This window comes from Dicentrarchus labrax, unplaced genomic scaffold, assembly GCF_905237075.1.
Source record: "Dicentrarchus labrax unplaced genomic scaffold, dlabrax2021, whole genome shotgun sequence".
NCBI lineage: Eukaryota > Metazoa > Chordata > Actinopteri > Moronidae > Dicentrarchus > Dicentrarchus labrax.
The window spans coordinates 11939012-11958395 of NW_026136713.1; the positions used below are offsets into that span (position 1 = coordinate 11939012).

Consider the following 19384-nt stretch of genomic DNA (forward strand, 5'->3'; position numbering starts at 1 on the left):
GTTTATTTTACAATTCCCTCAGACCTCAGTTTGCTGGATAGTTAATCCATTTAGTATGCAACAATTGTGCATCCTCTGCAGAGGTGGGATGTTAACATAGGCACAGGGGAGTACTTCCTACTTCTGCTTAAAGAAATGCTACAAGATTATAAATCATGAGGCACTAAGGGGGGAAATAGTTAAAATTAGCTCTTCTACCAGCTATAACAGTAAAATGTACATGTTAATGCACCAAATAATAATACAATACTATACCATGACTCACACTGACAGGGGTGATTGTGTTGTATAATTTTTACTTTTACTTGGCAGATAAATTCTGTATTTTGTGTTTTACTTACTCCAAGTAGCCTTACTTTTCGTTATCCCACCACATATATTTATACTGATAGTTATAAAGAATAACATGCAGATTAAAAAGTTTTCCACAAAGTTTTTGCGGATGAGAAAAAAAAAAAAAGTTAGCGCCCACGTATGCGTGATGACGTCACCCGCATGCTGAGTGGGTACTGGTCTTGTTGTGGCGTTTCCCTTCCTCCGCACCCGTCCCTCTCCGTGCTGCCGCTGGAGTTAGCTGGGGGAAAACTGGAGGAAGGTCTATCTGTCGTGACAGCCCGTCCTCCGAAACTTTTCCGTGTCTAGGCTGTGCCCGAAGGACGGAGAGAGTGTTTTATCTGTGTTTTCGATGCATGGGAGTGCCCTGGGAACGGCGAAGGGAGAAGGTAGGTCTCGCCGCCGCCGCCGCCTCCTCCTCCTCTTCCTCCTCTTCCTCCGCTGTCCGTTGGTCCGTCAGAGCTTTCAGTTCAGCCCCCGGCCCGACTACCGCATTGCTGTCGACAGAAGTGAAAAAGGACGGGGAGTGTAGGCCTAGGTAACTTTGTAACCCACCAAACGCGACGTGGATTTAACCGGCATTTGTGTTAGGAGAGGAGGGGGGCGGGGGGGGACTTAGGTTGTGAGTGAACCGTTGATTTCAGTTCAACCACCGAGAGCCAGCGGTGCTGCGGCCGCGGTGTGTCACATACACGGGTGACTTCATACCTCTCTCTCTCTCTCCCCCTCTCCCTCTCTCTCTATCTCTCTCTCTCTCTGTGTGTGTGTGTGTGTGTGTGTGTGTGTGTGTGTGTGTGTGTGTGTTAGAGTACTTAATGTGGGCATTATAAGAAATGATGAGTTTCACACCTATGTTCTTCCACAGGGCGGTCAGCGTTGCACAGCTCACCCACAGACCTAATACAGCACGCTGATGTAACTACAGCCAAATGAATGACATGTCTATAGGCCGAGTATGCTGAGGGTTTTTAAAACCAAATACGAAAACAGCTGTGGATGCAATGACCGCTAACGCTAGTGCCATAGCTATTTCCAGCTATTTTATTTGGCATGGTGTGTCAGAGGCAAGTTCCAGCTTGTCAACAAATCAAAGCACCATGAGATTAGTCTTGTCATGAAAGTCTGAAGCATGTCAAAGCATAAACAGGGTGCATTGAGTTGTTTTAGAGTGCAGTGGGATCATACACTGTACGAGCAACACGTGGTACTAGCAGCCTTTTTTTTTTTTTTTCCATTAACACATCTTCAGCATCCTTCATCCTCTTCAAGAGACTGGTCTTGACAGTCTCAGCAGACCTCTCTTGTGCAGCTGCAGTAGTAGCAGTAGCCTGGATGTAGTTTTAGCTTCCCCCTGTGTGTTTTGTAACTCTGATGAGAGACTGAGTCTTCGGGCCATGCTAATCTGACATTGTAGCCAGCCCACTGACTCCCATCCAGCTGCCAACCCAGAGCCAAGGCCACGTCAGACCCCAAGGCTGGGCTGACTGAACTGGACAGTAGTCATGATGAGCTTGGGGATGAGGATGTTTGTGTGAAGGTCATTTCTCTTTCTCTTCTTCTTCTTCTTCTTCTTCGACTCCTTGATAAGAGAAGTGTTGAAATGAACTAAATCACATCGCTTTGTAAGTAATGAATGAAAAATGGCCTAAATAATAAGGGTGTATGTCGTATATTGGGGCATTTTGTCATTTTAAGTCTGGAATTGTTCTCTTTTCTGTCAGTTCATCTATAACACTGATAAAACATAGTTAAGGTAAATATGAGAATTACAATTATTTTGGTTGATATTGGAGCGACTGTAGTTCAGTTGCTATCTCGGTTGAACAGGTCGATCCTTGATAGTCGGGTTGGGGGTTTGATCCCAGACTCCTGTTGTCCACATGTTGAAGTGTCCCCAAGCAAAGACTGAACCCCTTATTGCTCCAGATCAATGTGTATGGGGGCAAATGTAACCCGCCTGCCAAATGACTTTAATTTATTTTGGGCTCTATGAATAAAACTGACTTGACATGAATTTGATGTAATATTAAAACTAATATTTTTAATAAATCTTTTCTTCCCATTTAATCTTCTGTGTGTCTCTCTAGCACAATATAAATGAAAATGCACTTACATGGTACCGGCAGGCTGTCTTTGCAGTTAAAGTGCTCTTGCATTCAGCCTTAATGATGTTTGGGAAGCAGACACTGGTTAATTACAGCAATTCTCAGAAGAAACGTCTGTGATCAGCCTGTTTGTAACTATGCGGTTAATATTGTGACTGATAAGGTGTAATTAATCATTAAAGCAAAAATCTGTTATTACACAGTTAATGGTCGGCCCTAGGGTTGGTATCTGATTTTTGTGGTATTACTGTCTACCAAAATGGTGTTTTTGAGACCGATTTTAGAGAGGGAAAACGGACCGTTACCAATATGGCAGCGGATACAGTTAATTTTGTAGCTAGATGAAAATAGACCACCAGCATGACTATGCAAAGTTACTCAGAAAGCAGCTTTCTTAAACAAATAACTCTTATTACAGAATATTTAATTATTATATTATGCTTTAACATGTTAAATAATTTAACATATTACTACATGGTCAACCAATTCTAGAAATGAACACTGAAAAAATAAAGAATAGGTAAAATAAAACAAATAGTTAAACATCAGTACTGTAAAAAACAAGACTTTTTACATTATATACTGGGAAAAAACATATTGCATTTGCATATCGGATGAAATATAAACCGACACGTTGGTCTATAGGCCAATGTCGGCTGATAATATATAATAATAATAATAATGATAATAATAACAATACTGTCATTACTAAGGTCAAGCAATGTGATAAAACATTTTTACTAAATATGTAAGTGGTGGTATCAGTAGTTAAGCTAAGTTAAGTGTTTTTCTTGTGTCTTTATATCCTATTAGTCTTTGATTTGTCCCACTTGTAGCCTACCTGCAATAGCCTAGATTTCCTTCGAGGGCATTAACCTTAGTCTACACTAATCAAATCCCCTTTAAATTCGAACAAACTCCTCAATGCCTGCTGGCCAGCCCAGACCTATAACAACTGCCTGCTGGTGTTTGTCTGGCTTTCTGAGCTTACATGCAATTTTCACCTCAATTTGCCTGTTTCTTGTCAGCGTCCGTATATCTGTGCTGAGTCAACTCTACATTTAGCCCATGTCGTGCGTAGCTTGGCAGCAAGTGAAGGCTTGTACATAATGCTGAAATTGGGTTTTGGTTATGATTAATGACCCCTTCACAGGGTTCTTCAGCTTGATGTGTGTGTGTGTGTGTGTTGTGAATCAGTGCACCCAAACGCTGAGGTAAAAAAAAATGCTGGAGAAAAAGTACCTCCAAGCTAAAGTAGCAGCGCCACTATTTCCCTCAGAGGCCAATGTGTTGCTGGATGCACAAAGTGTTCATGTGCTGTGTTGAATCTGTGGCCTAGAATCCATGCTGCCAGCATGTCAATGAAAACTTAATTTTTATTCTAACTGAGCAGTTGAGGTATCTTTGAAGAGGCCACAGGGAAGATGGAAGAAAACCAGAAAAAGTCAAAAGGGTGAGGGAATGTCAGAAGCATAAAAGAACGACAAAGGAAGACAAAGCCAAGGAAAATAGAAAGAGTGAGAGAAGCACGAAGGAAGTAAAGGTCTTTGCAGCTCTCTCCCCTTGGGTGTAGTGAGAGAGCCAGCTGGACGTACATGTGAGAAGGAGGAGAAAAAGCTGGGGAGGCAGAGGAAGAAAGTAGATGAGGAGATGGATTCATTTTTCATCTGAGTAATAGTGCGGTTGCAGACCCACACCTACTACATCTGAAGGCATATTTCTGTGTTTTACAAAGCAATGCAGAAAAGAAAAAGATGGCATCTTCAAAAGAGATTAAAAACCCGGGATTATAACAGAAAAAAGAAAAAAATCACAACAGACCAACAGGAAATAAACCAAAGAACCAAGATTACAAACAGAGACTCTGTGTGAGTAGATAACACAATCAAATGAAGACACACTGTAAACATGCTGGGAAATACCTGAACAAGATGCATAAAATAACAAGGGAAATGAAACTGAAGGAATGAAAATGAAACTGAATGAAGAGGGGAAGTGGGAGGGTTTGTATATAGTTTGTGTATTTGTGGTAGCATATGCTAATGTGTGTGTTTAAATGATCTAAGATAATAATGCGTGTCTAAATGGAAATGTATTTTTTATCAAATTACTCCCAAATCGCTGGACTTCTAAGGCTCGTTTTGCCATTAAAGCCGCAGTAGGTAACTTGAAACATACACAATGCAAAACCTTCCGAGTCTCTCTGGCGGCTGTTTTCAGTAACCAGACTTTATCCAGCCCGGCTCCACCCACTCATGTATTTGCCCATTTTTGGATTAGCCAGGAGCTGGCAGTCAAAACTGCCAAGCTGGGGACTACCAGAGCCACCACACTTTGAGCTTCACAATTGAATGTAGTGACAGTTTCAGCAAATATGACAAAGTCCAAGTTACCAACTGCAGCTTTAACTGATCGAACTGTTCCTGAGCTTTTGCACCAATGCATGTATAAAAAATATATATTAGCTACGGCTGCAACAATTTATCTATTGATGCTTGTTAATTACTAAATAACTTAATAATAATAAAATAGCATAATAGTTTAAACTTAAAAATTATTAAGATTTGTTTCTTTAATCACCAGTCTTAATGATTCTGTTACTACTAATAATAATAATATAAACTATCAGTTAATTTGGAAATAATCTATATAGTCTGTGGAACACCTATCACCTTCCCAGCCACCTTAACAGTGCGGTTCAGGTCGGTTTTTTTGATCCTTTCTGTTCATAATTCATCCCTTTTTCCACTAATCCTTTCAATCTGAAGGCAATAACAGTCGAGTCAGTCAGCTTACAGTTGGTCCTCTACTCACTGATGTATCTTACTGCACGTCCTTTTGCTGCTGCCAAAGCTGAGACTGAGTAGCTTTACCATTCAAGAAGCTTGAGGTGTCTTTTTTTTTGGGCTCTATTCGATTATAACCTCTGCCCTGCTGCTCCAGTCTTTTTAGCACTTTATCTCTCTGACCATGAAAACCCAGTGAATGCATGTGTCCTTGTAACCTGTTAAACAGAAAAGGCAAAAATATCAGACTCCATTTAACCTGTGGCTGTTTTCTGAAGGAATGAAACAGCCATGACTGCTCGCTGTTGCATAGCTACATAATTGTGTGTCCTCTCCCACACACACACACACACACAAACCGTGGCCAAGAAAAATACTCCTACACTTTCTGCCTGAGGAATCAATGCTAACATTGACATATTTTTTTTATAAACATACGAACGCATTATGTGTTAACATCTCATGCTGATGGCTGCACATGTGCTTGTTGTGAAGCTGGATGTAGATCAAAGAATAATGAACATGCTTAAGCCTAATGCTGCCAGCATCAGTGTGTGTATGTGTGTGTGTGTGTGTTATGTATGTGTTTACTGAGCATGAGTGTCAGCATGAGTTTAGAGATGGCAGCGAGGGCCTCAGGAACTCCAAGCTGTCAGTTGCCTCTGTTCTCCACCACACACACACCAAAACATTTACAGCCTCGGCTTCAGCTCCAACCCACTGTTACCTTTGTCAGATGAACGAACTGGGCAGAAAGCGGTGATAGATTGCTTGGCTTTAGACTGGGCTAAAAGTGAAGGGAGTGATGCCAGGGACTGACAGATGGAACCATATTAGGCCCTGCCATTCACTGTGGATCATTTGTGTGATTCAGTGGACTGAAAAAAAGGTTTCAAGTTCTCTCGCTTACAATAACCTCATCACACTGATTTAGGATTATTAACAGGCTATAGCTTGTTTACCATTTTGCACGGCCATTTGGAGATGGGAGATTTTATAAATGCCAGGCATGAAGCCAGTCATGCTGTTTGGGCGTTTATCTGTTTTGTTTTTTTTCTGTGTGTTGTTGCCTCCCTGCAGACAGTGCTGGTGGTCCTGACTGTTCAGCAGGATGAGTGAGGCAGAGGGCCAGTTCTACAGCGTTCAGGTGGGAGACTCCACCTTCACTGTACTCAAGCGTTACCAGCAGCTCCGTGCCATCGGCTCCGGGGCCCAGGGCATCGTCTGGTGAGAGACTGTACTTTATTAGCAAGTTGGTGGATTTGTCACCAGCCTAGGATGTTATTAATACCATGAGATCCTCCGAATTAAGTTAACTTTTGCCCTTTGTGGTGGGCCCCTAGTAGACTAATTTCACTGTAGGAAAATCACAGGTATGAATGTTAAATTGAATGATGGCTGGATTCCATTTAGCTGCTCCAGTTTCAGGATCCTCCTGGCGAACATACACCGTCACTGCCACACCGTCATGGCTTACTGGGACACTAATATGTGTTTAATGCTATCAGTGACATCTGTGCTTTTCCTACTATAGGAAGTCAAAATGTCTGCTGTAAAAAAGACCTCCTATGGCAATGTTGGTCTGTCTGTGTAGCACATAAATCCAGAGCAAGATGTCTTGATAACTACTAGCCAGATTGCCATCTTCTTTGAGCAATTTGATTACCTGCACTTTTTGCTTTTTACAGCCCCTTTTTAGTGTTTGAAGTAAAGAAAGAAAAAAATCTATTTTACCTTTTTACCTATTTTAAAAGATGACAAAAGATAGCTTCTTTTTTCTTCTTTTTCTTTTCATCAAGTTGATAGTAAGTCAGACAACAGCTTTGCTCTGCAGGATGCATTTAATTTCTTCCTTGCCAACCTGTGTCTCTGTCTGTTCCCTTCTCCATACAATGTGTGACCAGCTCTGCTCTAGATACAGTCCTTGGTATACCGGTGGCAGTGAAAAAGCTTTGTCGGCCCTTCCAGAACCAGACCCATGCTAAGCGTGCCTACAGGGAGCTGGTGCTGCTCAAATGTGTCAACCACAAAAATGTAAGACTTATATTTAACAGATAGGTTAACATTTGATACAAAAGGATAATAGTCAGGCGCCCAATATGTACAATAAAACAGCTTTGTTTATACCATACCATTATCAAGATATGGTCTACATTGTTTCTTTTGTTCCTCAATATCCGACTGATGTTTCTTTTATGTCTTACCACTTAATATATTGTTTATTATAATGTTTGTTTTGTTTTATTTATTTATGTGTTTATTTACTTATTTATTTATTTACTTACTTACTTACCTCACTTACAAGTGGAGGGACAAATAAGGCCTTTGTCAGGCAGTTGATGCTTGTATCTATGTTAAAATTACTCATATTTATTAGCCTGTTATGTACAGTCTGTGTACGGTCAATCTAACCTCCAGTATTAAAAAATAAAAGCTTGATCAAAAAAAAAAATACGTGAGACTTTAGCAATGTGAGTTACACACATCGAGTGGGTAGCAGCCAAAGTAACATAGTAATATTTTCCCTGGACAGTGTTTCTGTGCTGAGCTGCAGTAGCGGGATAGTATACTAAAACCACTGTAACGTTGGAAGATACCCACTTGATTTGATTAACTCAGACTGCTGAAGACTCAATATTAGCCTCAGCTAAAGTTTGGAATGTATTTTTCCCCAGAGCGAAGACTTTTTTTTTATCCTCCATCATTTACAGCCTATTGGAAGCGCATCTCTATGACAGACCTAAAAACTATCCTTTAATGTCGTCTCTTTTTCCTATCTTCCTATGTGCTACATGTTTGCTGCTGTCGGTCAAATTAAAATATAGCTTGTACCCTCACATCTTCTCATGTATTGTCTCATATTGTTTTCTTTTGTATTTAACTGATGTGATTCACAGTAGGACTTCAATATGACTGGCAGCCATAGCACAAAGACTTTAATTGTCTGTTGAGATAAAAAAATAAATATTTAAATAATGTACAAACTTGAGAAAAAGAGAGGGTCAGCTCACTGCAATTTGAATTAAATCAATTCCTCAAAGTGATAGAATCCAGACAAACCCACTTAGTGCTCTGCCCTCAGTTGACTATCTCTCCACGGAGAAGTGGATGTAGATGGGAGAGTAACAGAGTGGACTAATGGCCTGTCTCTCTGCTTGCAGATCATCCGTCTGATCAATGTGTTCACGCCTCAGAAGTCCCTGGAGGAATTCCAGGACCTGTGAGTGACAGTGGACCGTTTTTTGGCTGTAACAATCTACACTGGGATTCAGAGATTTCTTCTTTTTCTTTTTTTTTTTTTTTTTTACCACTTTACCTTCCTTCCTCATCTTTTAGGTATCTAGTGATGGAGTTGATGGATGCCAGTCTATGCCAGGTGATCCACATGGACCTAGACCATGAGAGGATGTCCTACCTGCTCTACCAGATCCTGTGTGGCATCAGGCACTTGCACTCTGCTGGCATCATCCACAGGGTAACAGGACAAGGAATAATTATGATGTGGTCTATTATATTAAAGAATCATTTAAAGCAGCATTTCACTGCCCTCTCTGGTTGAAAGTCAGAAGCCTGCTCTGTTGAACCCAACAATGATGTCACAGTGTACTGGCACACCCTGGAGTACACTTCTACATCACTGCTGTAAGGCCAGGTGTTAAACCATCTGGTGTCCATTTGCTCATTAATTAGCTATTTAATCAAGTAGTCAGTAGTCCTTTAGTAGTCCTAAATATTTATTACCATGTGAAAAATAATATTAAAACATTTTAATATTTGGAAGAATGTCTTTAAATCTTTTGGTCCAATTGTTTAAATGCGACAGTTTTCTCCAAAATGACGGCATCTTACTGTATAGACATAAATACCTCATATTTTCTTTCCTCGCAGGACCTAAAGCCCAGTAACATTGTGGTGAAGTCAGATTGCACTCTAAAGATCTTGGACTTTGGCCTTGCAAGGACGGCCTGCACTAACTTCATGATGACTCCCTACGTGGTGACCAGATACTACCGCGCCCCAGAGGTCATACTGGGCATGAAGTATAAGGAGAATGGTAAGTATAACCAAGCACCAGTGTTAACAACAGTAAAGATCTTATCTCATATCTATAAAACGTTGCCATGAGCTGAGAGGAATAGATGAAGGAATAAGACCACATTGTCCTACAACACTCTGTTGTACTCTAGTATAATTATTTTTAAATTTGCAATTTACAAAGGTATTGCGATGAATTGAATAACATGACATTATATGCCAATGATATACTTTCATGTTCTTACAACAAGAAAATAATAGTTCAGGAATTCTAAATGCTTTAACACAAAGGGGAAACTCTTTATGTTATTGTTGAGCAAATTATTCACCTTTATGACCAACTGATACTGTTGATAGGGGCTTTACCATGTCCAATGCTGCATTAAGACATGTACAGTAGCTGTGGTTCACTATGGGACCTGATACAGTATAACAAAGAGCCATCATTACTGGTTGATACTGGCTTATCAGACATTCATTTGAATCTTACATATATGACAATATGCAAAAAAGATATTACAGAACGTAATGCAGAGGAAGCATGAGGTAATTATTACATAGTTTGTCAACAGATACTTACTAAGCAGCATTTGAGTGAGCAAAGAAGCATATCACAGCTGAACAGATGGTGCAGGCTGTTAAGAATAATAAGTTAACTTGTAAAAAGACTGACTGGAGTGCACAGTCACAAGTCTTTCATTATTATTACCATTTGCTTAAAGTGTCTCAGAAACCACAAGAACATCAGCAACCAAAGTAGGCAGACAAAAACTCACCTTCAGGCTGTTTAGTGCATATATCTAGCAGCTATCTTGAATTTTGGTCATTGATGATGACAATGAATGTCCTTACCATACCACTATTCTGCTGCAGTGGACCTGTGGTCAGTTGGCTGCATAATGGCTGAAATGATCTCTCACAAAATCCCCTTTCCTGGAAAGGGCTGTATCCTTCCTCGTTTGACTTCTTATCAGTGTTTTTCTCTAAGTGGAGGCGCAAAACCCTCAGGGGATGTGGATGTTGAAGTTTTAAATCAGGAATAGTTTATTCAGTTCTTTAGAACAAATCCAAGTGAGATGAAAAGAATAAGGAAGTGCCAGGAGCCATTGTAGTCTTTGGGATAATGTCCTAGCTAAAGAGGTGCCTAAAGCTGTCAGTTTGTGCTACAAATTAGAACATTTTTATAACGTGTCATTTGTCTACAAGACTAAAGTTGTTCATATCTTTTCTTAGCTTAACTGCAAGGTGAGCCGTGAAACATGACACATCACAGAGGTAGGATTACAAACAGGAAGTAGCCAAATTATTATGTGGTCTGGCCTAACAAGAAAGTCCTTTTGCCCAGAGCTACCTGTTTAACTACTCTGTTAGAGCAGTCACAAAGAAGAGTGTAGGCTGTTCAAAGTTTAAACTTATGATTTATGCATTGTGTTTGTAAGACTTGGCCTAAAGTGGTTTGCATCATCTAGAGACGTTATCAGAGCACAGAAACCTTTCAGCTTCAGTGAAAAAGGAACAGAGAGAAGAAATGAGTTAATGGCTGTTTGCCACATATACACGCTCTAAAGCAAACAGTCAAGTGTGAGAGAGAGAGAGAAACTACATCCTACTCTGCTAAGCGCACACAGGGAACGTGATGGAGAGCAACAGCTGCGTAAACTGATAAGCAGAGCTGCAGAGGCGAGAAGTAAGGCCTGTGAGGCTGCGTCTGGTTCCCAAGCCAGAGAGAGAAAAGAAAGCCAGTCTGAAGATGAATATGATGAAAGCATCAGGCCACAGCTAGAGGATGGACTAAAATAACAAGAGCTTTAAACCATGAAGCGTTGTTTTCATCTGTGCAGCCTCCATATGTCATGTATATTTAGTGTGCATTATATTATGTGGTAATTATTTAATATCTTTTGGGTTTGTTTGTTTGTGTCTTCTCTGTTCCCAGTGGACATCTGGTCAGTGGGGTGTATCATGGGAGAGATGGTAAAAGGCAGCGTCATCTTCCAGGGCACTGACCGTATCCTTCACTGCTCTCACCGTCTCTGTGCCACTTCTTCCATCTTTCACCCTCCATCTAACTTCTATTTAGAACAAAATATCTCATTCATCTTGACAATTTTTTTTCTTATACTTCCTCTGGCACACTTGTCTGTCAAGACATTTTCCTGTTATACCCTCTAAACATAATCTGTTGAATAGGACCACTCTAGATTTCCAGCACAGACCAATTTAGAGAGCATGATTCATTTGTTTTTCTGCCCTCTTGATGATTATTAATCTGTGAAGTTGTTTTTCAGATCACTCTAATGCCCTTAATTGACAGAGGGAATCAAATTGAAGCGATTCAATTCATTTGCATTTATATTGGCCGTTTCTCTGTTTCTTATGGGTTTGGTCACCTCTTCACTCACCAGCTCCTTTAGTGGCACTGTCCATTTACACCTGAGTAGCTGAGAATGGATGCCGGCCGCAGTGTGATTCTAGGATAGATTGCTTTTCATCGGGGGGAAGTAATAGCCTTTTACTGAAATTGTAAGTCAGCGTGCCGGCTGAATGTGCATATCTGTATTTTTAGCCATGCTGGACTGTCGGTCTAACTCCAGACTATAATATCTCAACATCATAGACATGCATGATTCGCAGATCACATTTAATACATTACAAACTGTGCTGATTACTAAGTTTGTGCTAATTAGCAAATGTTAGCATGCTAAACTAAGATCTGAACATGGCAAAAACTACACCTGCATCTGTAAAAACATCAGCATGCTATCATTATTATTGCGAGCAAGTTAGCATGAATGCAAAGTGACTCTGCACCTTATCAAACGTCTCTTTCATTTTCTGATACACATACATGCCCATAATGCCGCTTTTGCAGTTTTCCATAACAAGCATGTTGTCTAGACATCGACCAGTGGAATAAGGTCATTGAGGTTCTGGGCACGCCCAGTCTGGAGTTTATGAACCGACTGATGGAGACCGTCAGGAACTATGTGATGAACAAGCCGCAGTATCCTGGTGTCAGCTTCGCCGAGCTTTTCCCAGACTGGGCCTTTCCTTCTGACTCAGAACATGACAGACTGAAGAGTAAGAATTTTTGACACTAAAGTACATTTGTTTATCATAACTTTAAATGCACATTGTTACAGTTTCAGCATAGATACTTGAGAAGATTTCATGGTTTTTAAAATCTCTTACTAAGGGAATTTCCATAATGTATAGATTTTATCAAAACAGAGGCTTTTATCTGCAGTATATTGATGTAATGAGACATTTCTCAACAAAATTATATTAGAAAAGGAGCTGAAAACCCTTATACAACTAGCTCAAAGAATGACCATGCAGGTCAAAAGTTTCTCTGCCCGAATCTGTGGCATTTAGAGTTAGAGATCACATTACTGAAACCAGAGAACAAATCTTGACATTCCCAGAGATGTTACCCAACACCACAAGGGGAAGTAATCAGCTCTCATGAAGACCGCTTAAATGAAGTGATGTCATCATGAGCCTCTTTCCATAGTAACACTGTCCCTCCTCTGTTGCCATAACAGCGAGTCAGGCACGGGACCTGCTATCCAAAATGCTGGTCATTGATCCTGAATGCCGCATCTCTGTAGAAGAAGCCCTCAATCACCCATACATTCACGTGTGGTATGACCCTGGGGAGGCTGACGCGGTGAGGAGACTGTTCCAGTGGTGGTACACTTGCAGTCGCTGTGTTTGACCTTGCTGATATATTTATTTCTCTTTGTTTAACAGCCTCCTCCCCAGATTTCAGATAAGCAGCTGGAAGAGAGGGAGCACAGCATCGAGCAATGGAAAGGTAGGATGCGCTGCCCTCTAGGGAAATCTGTCAGCAGTGCAGCTTAACAGCCTGTTCATTTTTACATTCAAGTTACAAGAAACTAAACCTAACCCTATTAAGGATCATGTTTCTTCTATAACCATATGTACATATACTCTTGGTGGACTGTGCAAAGCATTTGAAGTTACACTGAAAAAATTACCGTTGTTTATTTTGACTTTTTTCATAATTTTTTGCCAGGACACTGTTTCAATTAGATCCAATTAAAACCAACTAAGATACTTGGTGTAGGTTGATATGGCAATACACAAACATGGAAAAAAGTGTAAAGGTAGCAAAGGAATCCAACAATCCTGGAAAGTTTGTTTGGACTGAACACTGTCAAAGTGTGCTTTACTTGAGAAATAGACCTTTTTATGCCTTGTGCATGAAACCGACTCAACAACTCTAAAGACAAAAAAATATTTTAATTTTGTGTCTACAGTTGTGGTAGCTAAAATATGTGTAGGTAATGTTATAATTAAATAATTACTTAAGAAAATAGTGTTGCTGAGTTTTTGCTGCTTGTCTTCCTGCACAAAATTTTTAACCATTCCGGCTGCACACAAACGTCACTTTTCTTTCTCACGTGGAAAAATCTTACAAGAAGTTTTATTCTGAAAAATGTGTCACTTGTCAACATTTTTTCTTTGTGACAAATCGTTTTAAAACCCAGCGTCCTAACCAGAAAATAGGCTACATCCTGAACACACAATGATTGCACCTAATATTTTCTGGTTTTCTACAGAACTCATTTATGAAGAGGTGATAGACTGGGAAGAGAGGAACAAGAACGGACTGATGAAAGAAGATTGCTCAGGTACGTACATGCTCTGTCTTCATTTATCATCTGCGATATTGGGCAATCCACTGCTGTAAGGAGTGGTGTCAGATCACAACTAGCTCGAGCTCGCACCTGGTTTCCTGGTTTATTAACTCTAAATAATGTTCTTATCTGTACAACTACCTAAACGTATGCCCTGGTTCTCTCCATGTGTGTCATGTATCAGATGTGGTGTCCGGTTCAGCCTCCCAGTCCTCATCAGCCAACGACATCTCGTCCATGTCCATGGAGCAAACCTTGGCCTCGGACACAGACAGCAGCAGCATTGACACACTGACGGGGCCGCTGGACGAGAGTCAGTGAACACAGTCCATGGCCACGTGTGTCTGCCTGTCTGCTTGCCTCAGTTCCCCCTTCCCATTTACAATATCCAAATATCACTTTCCTTTCTTCTCTTTACTCTCTCATCTCCCCATTTTCTTAAATGTTTTGTCCCTTTTTTTAAATCATGTTTCTCTCCGTTCCTCTTTAACCTCAATGAATAGGTCTATTTTTCTATTGTTTTTCTGTGTGTGTGATGTGGCGGATCTTGTTGATCGCCTTCAACTCCAGACTTTGTTTCTTTTTGGACTCCTGCCTAGAGGTCAACGCTATCTATTCTATCTGTTGGGTCAAAGGTTTATCTTTCTCTTCCCTGTGGGTATTGTTTAAGTTCATCAAGTATATATGATGTACGCATCCATATGAATTTTCAGGTTACCAGGAGTAGGTTGGGGATTGTTGTTTGTTCTGTATGCCTGTATTTTAATAGTTTTATTTTTTTAAGTTGAGACCAGAGGTTATTATCATCAAACTAGAGCAGACACGCACTGAACATAGACCACAGCTGCCAGCTGCTCTCATGCATGTTACGCCAATACGAACAAAAGCTTATCGCACCGACCATCTGATGTCCATCTGATGATCAAACACTCATCCAAAGTTTGATCGATCCTTTAGCTAGCTCACAGTATTGCAGATCTCCACAGTGGTGCTTTCTGCACAGTGTTTTAATTAATTGGCTTGAGTGATGTGGATTATGAGCTTTTCCTCCTGACAGCTACGGGAAGCTGTGCTTGCAGTGTTACAGTTTTATTTTCTGATATAATGTACTGTATGTAAAGATGTCATAATCTGACACTCACAGTGGCTGTAGACTCTTTCACGGCTAATAGATAAGATGTGCTTGTTTTGTTAAGAGACTCAACATATCTGTAGAACCATATATTGAAATCACCCCCATTTGACAAAAGGTACTGACTAACAATGTGTATATCAAAAAGAATAGATCATAATCCTGTAAATCTGGGAGAGGCAAAAAGATACATGTAGTATTTATTTTTGTGTTCTTGCAAAATGTTGCACACAATCACATTGAGGCCCATGTAAGTTAAGCCTCGTGTCAAAGCATTTCATGGACAAATCAATGCATTGGCTGCTCCTTTTCTGAACCATTCCATTAGTACTGGAACAGTAACAAAATTAATCATGACTCAGACATCATGTAGAACACACGTAAAGGCAGTAAAACACAAATAATGGTGTTGAACTTGCATGAAGGCATTAAAAATGCCATTAAGATACAGTAGTTCTTGTTATAAAAAATCCATTCAGGTCAGTTCTTTCACTTACAGTACCTTGATGTTCTTGGTTCTGAAAGCCTGTTTGATGCAGATGTTGTATTTTTTCTTTCTTTCTTTTTTTGCTTTGTAAGCCTGTGTGTGTGTGTGTGTGTGTGTGTGTGTGTGTGTGTGTTATCGATGATGTACTGTGCAGCGCTCTCCTTCATGATGTCCGTTGAATCGTTCTTAAAGACAGTAGTCACCTAGTTGCAAAGGCTGCGTCACTGGAGGAAGTTGGCCCCTCAACAAAAAGCAGATGTGGTTTAAAATGAGGATGTGACTGTGGAGTCCTGAATGAAAATCTGCTGGACCTTGGAACCCAAGATGGAAACTTGAAATGAACCTTGGAGCTGCTTTTTGCAGAACTGATTGCACAGTGTAATGGACATGCAGAGAAAATGACACTATGGAGTCACTGAGGACTTGAAGCACCATGTTGTACACTATATTTTCCTTTTATAAATCATGACCTTATTCTTTCAGTCATGCCTTAAATGACCAGAGGAGTGGCCAATTCACTCCCAAAAATCTTATCAGATAAGGACTGAGCATTACGATGCTCAGAACATCTTATGTGTTTACCATGTTTTAAAAAAAAAAAAAAAGATCCATTGTATGCACTGTACATCTCACATTTTTTTGTTCAGTTTGTTTCTCCTTTTATTTTCAGAGATGTCCTGTGTGATTGCAATGACCACAATATAATCACTTGGCCAACATATTTTGCCCTAATGTAACTAATAAAGTGGACATCAGTGATTAATTTTCTTTCAGTGATGTTGTTTTGTACATTTCTCAGATTCTTAGTGAAGACATTCTGCATCGATCGTGACAAATTACTTTTCTAGATCCTAACTAGAGTTTAAAGACTAGCCAGTCTTGTGCCTGTTGTCCTTCACTTTGCACACACTGTTCATATCATCACACTTTTTTTTCTTTTTTCTTTTTCTTAAAAACTCTTGACAATACATTCTGTCTTCTTGGCCTCATTGTTGAGCTCTCCAAAGGTGTCAAAGAACTGCTCCATCTCCTTCTGCAGAGTTGCATTGCGTAGTTCTGCGGCAGTCCGGGCCCTTTCAGACTCCACGATCTTAGCCTGGACAACCTGGTACCAGTGCCGCTGCTGTACGAGGTTTGCTTTCAACCGAACGACCTCTACCTGCAACTCTTCGTTTCTTTGCTCTAGGCTGGTGGTAAAGGCACAAGGAAGTTAGGGAGAAAGACAAGAATATAGAATGACTGGGTGTTGATTGGTTACAGCAGGTTTGATTCTTGGTGCCTGATACATTTAGATAAGACAGAACAGGTGGCTTACAAGGTTGAGTTAAAGTGTACAATCAAATCTATTGCTTTCTGTACTCTGTCGAGCTAAAGGAATTGTGATTTTCCTTATGCCCTTGCGAAGCAGTACCAATGACCTTACACTGAGACTTGCTCTATCTATATCAGTAATAAATGAGGTATGTGTTGTGTCTAGGTCAGCAGCATGGCCCCTTAAATTAGCTCTCTTTCCAGTGCCATGAGCTGTTTCTATAGGTCAACCACACAGGCTCTGCTTTCTTTATTAAAACCAAAAAGCTATTTACCAATAAGCACATTGTGAATTTATCTTTTAGGAGTTTAAGGTACATCCAAGTCGTTAACATTAAATATGTAATAAGTTGAGATTTTCACAGTAGACAGTAACAGAGGTGGTTAAATAGAATGTAAATAAGGACTTTATTAGTAATAATATTAATACAGTCTGTGTGCTTAATATAGCAGGCCATGGAGGAATTTTGGAAAAAGTTTAAAGTAATCTAATAACAGTTGTCAGTGTGCTGTGAACTAAACAGGATATAGGGTGAAGTTTGGGGTCAACTGAGGCCCTGGAACATTGTGTTACCCTTCACTGGAAATATACCACGGGCTGGAAAATTCTCACAGGAAAGTCACTGACGTGAAAGTGTAATACTGAAGCCACGAGCATGAGCACATTCAATTTAGGACATTTCATTTGTCTGTTACATGCTGTGCCTAATCTCTGCAAAGTGATTATGTGCGCTGTGTAGTTTGAAATGGAAATGCAAGACAAAACAACATGAACATTACCTGATTATTCGTGCCTCATACTCCTCCCTCTGTCTGACTATTTGCTGTTGGATGCTGGTGAGGAGGCTGCGAAGGGCACTCGCGGAGGGGTCAGCCAGGGGTACGGGAGGGGGCACCCTAGGGGACCAGGATGGCTGCTGTGGGTGATGGGCTTCAGCTGGGGGCCACAGAACATGGCACTCAGTTTGGGATAACGGAGGGGAACTCGCTGCAAGATGCTGTTGAGGAGGTGATACTGGGAGCTTGAGGTGCAGCATCTTGTCCCCCTGCTTAAATCCAGAGTCCAGCTCTGGCTCCTGTTCGCTCTTCTTATCTTGGTCTGGATTCTGGCCCTGGTTACTAGAACCACTTTCAGCAAGGATGATCTCACAGGAGGACCAGGGGCTCTTGTCTTCACTTGCTCCCTCATCATCCATCAGTCCCTGGAGCTGCTCAGGGGCCCATGCTCGATACATCTGCTCCTGCAAGTGCTCCTGGAAGCTTGTTTCCATGTCAAAGACCTCTTGGAGGCTGTCAGGGGTAACAGCTTCAGGGAGGTTATCATACAGAGAGAGAGCACTCCTGTGCTCCTCACTCTGGGATGGATTGGGGCTCTGGTTCAGATGAGCTCTGTTCTCAACTCCCCTGGTACCTCCCTGTTCTCCTCCTCTCTCCCCGCCTATTGTTCTGTTTACGCCTGGATCCAGCTCTGCTTCCCAGCCTGCTCTTCCCAGGCCACCTCTCCAGCTGCAGTAGCTGTGATCTGGCCAGGCGCCAGTCCCTCTTCCCCCACTGACCAGTGTGGGAATCTTAGCTGGGGCCAGACCAGGCAGAGGGCTGCAGGGGCCTGGGAGTCTGGTTACAGCCGGGCACACAACCCTACTCTCCATTTCCTTTACCCTGGCTCTCCCTCGCTGGGCAAAAGGTGGGCAGTTGTCGTACAGGGGGTCCGTGGAGCAGGAGCTGGCTGTGGTGGGGGTCTCAGTGGGAAGACAGTGCAGCTCCATGATCTAACCAGGCACATGGGAGTGCTGAGAGCCAGAGATAACTGCCCACCCCTCCTCTGTCTGCTGTAACTTGGGATTCAAGCCTTGGATTGGGGATTTGTGAGCGGGGTACAGAACCTGTGCCAAGTGCTGTTGTGTCGTGGGAGAGGAAGGTGTAGGAACCCTCCTCCCCCTTTGGCTGGCTCTCTGCAGTGAAGCTGCTGCCTAATGGTAGACAGGTTGCAGTCTGCGTGTGTGTGTGGGGTGCGTGTATGTGTGTGTGTGTCTTTAAGTAGGACTGACATCAGCTGTTACTTTAGCACAGCTTCTGAGGGAGGGACCAGGGTGTAATATAGTCTCATTCCTAAAGACAGTCACACATAGCTGCAACCACAGAAATAGACAGTGGCCATGCGCACAAAGTGTGAAGCACACACAATGAACCCCATAATCTGCACACAATATTACAGTGCCATCTGCCAAAAACACAAAACGTAGAGATTTGACATAATACAAGCTTTTTAACAATTAAAGAAATGCTACAGTGCTTATCAGGATTAATTTTGCTGCACGGTCCTCTTACCTCAGTTGGGTCATTGATTTTCCTTCTCTGTTTTAACGCACTCTGTCTGCAACGCTGTAGGATGTGTTAACAGCCAAGTGCTTGTACTGTGGACAGAAGTTCACTCCGTGGAATCTGCCAACGTGCATTTATCACAGCTTGGACAGCTCAGCACCAAACCAGTGACACATCATATAGTTTCAGCTGGCATTCTCAAATCATGG

General features: G+C 41.3%; 2 protein-coding genes across 2 annotated transcripts; one reads left to right on the top strand and one right to left on the bottom strand.

Annotated features, from left to right (window-relative positions):
- The first annotated feature begins 495 nt into the window (after nucleotides 1-495).
- mapk9 (mitogen-activated protein kinase 9) lies at nucleotides 496-16305 on the top strand. The gene is made up of 12 exons (XM_051420303.1): nucleotides 496-722; nucleotides 6305-6451; nucleotides 7129-7258; nucleotides 8386-8444; nucleotides 8561-8699; nucleotides 9113-9278; nucleotides 11196-11267; nucleotides 12158-12340; nucleotides 12805-12929; nucleotides 13013-13076; nucleotides 13846-13917; nucleotides 14108-16305. Exons 2-12 carry the CDS (start codon nucleotides 6336-6338, stop codon nucleotides 14242-14244), a joined length of 1263 nt encoding a protein of 420 aa, XP_051276263.1. The 5' UTR covers nucleotides 496-722; nucleotides 6305-6335; the 3' UTR covers nucleotides 14245-16305.
- On the bottom strand, nucleotides 15225-18873 carry si:ch211-247j9.1 (uncharacterized). The gene is made up of 2 exons (XM_051420305.1): nucleotides 17634-18873; nucleotides 15225-16729 (listed from the first exon to the last, which is right to left on the bottom strand). The coding sequence occupies exons 1-2, from the start codon at nucleotides 18617-18619 to the stop codon at nucleotides 16492-16494; spliced, it is 1224 nt and encodes a 407-aa protein (XP_051276265.1). The 5' UTR covers nucleotides 18620-18873; the 3' UTR covers nucleotides 15225-16491.
- Between the last annotated feature and the right edge of the window lie 511 nt (nucleotides 18874-19384).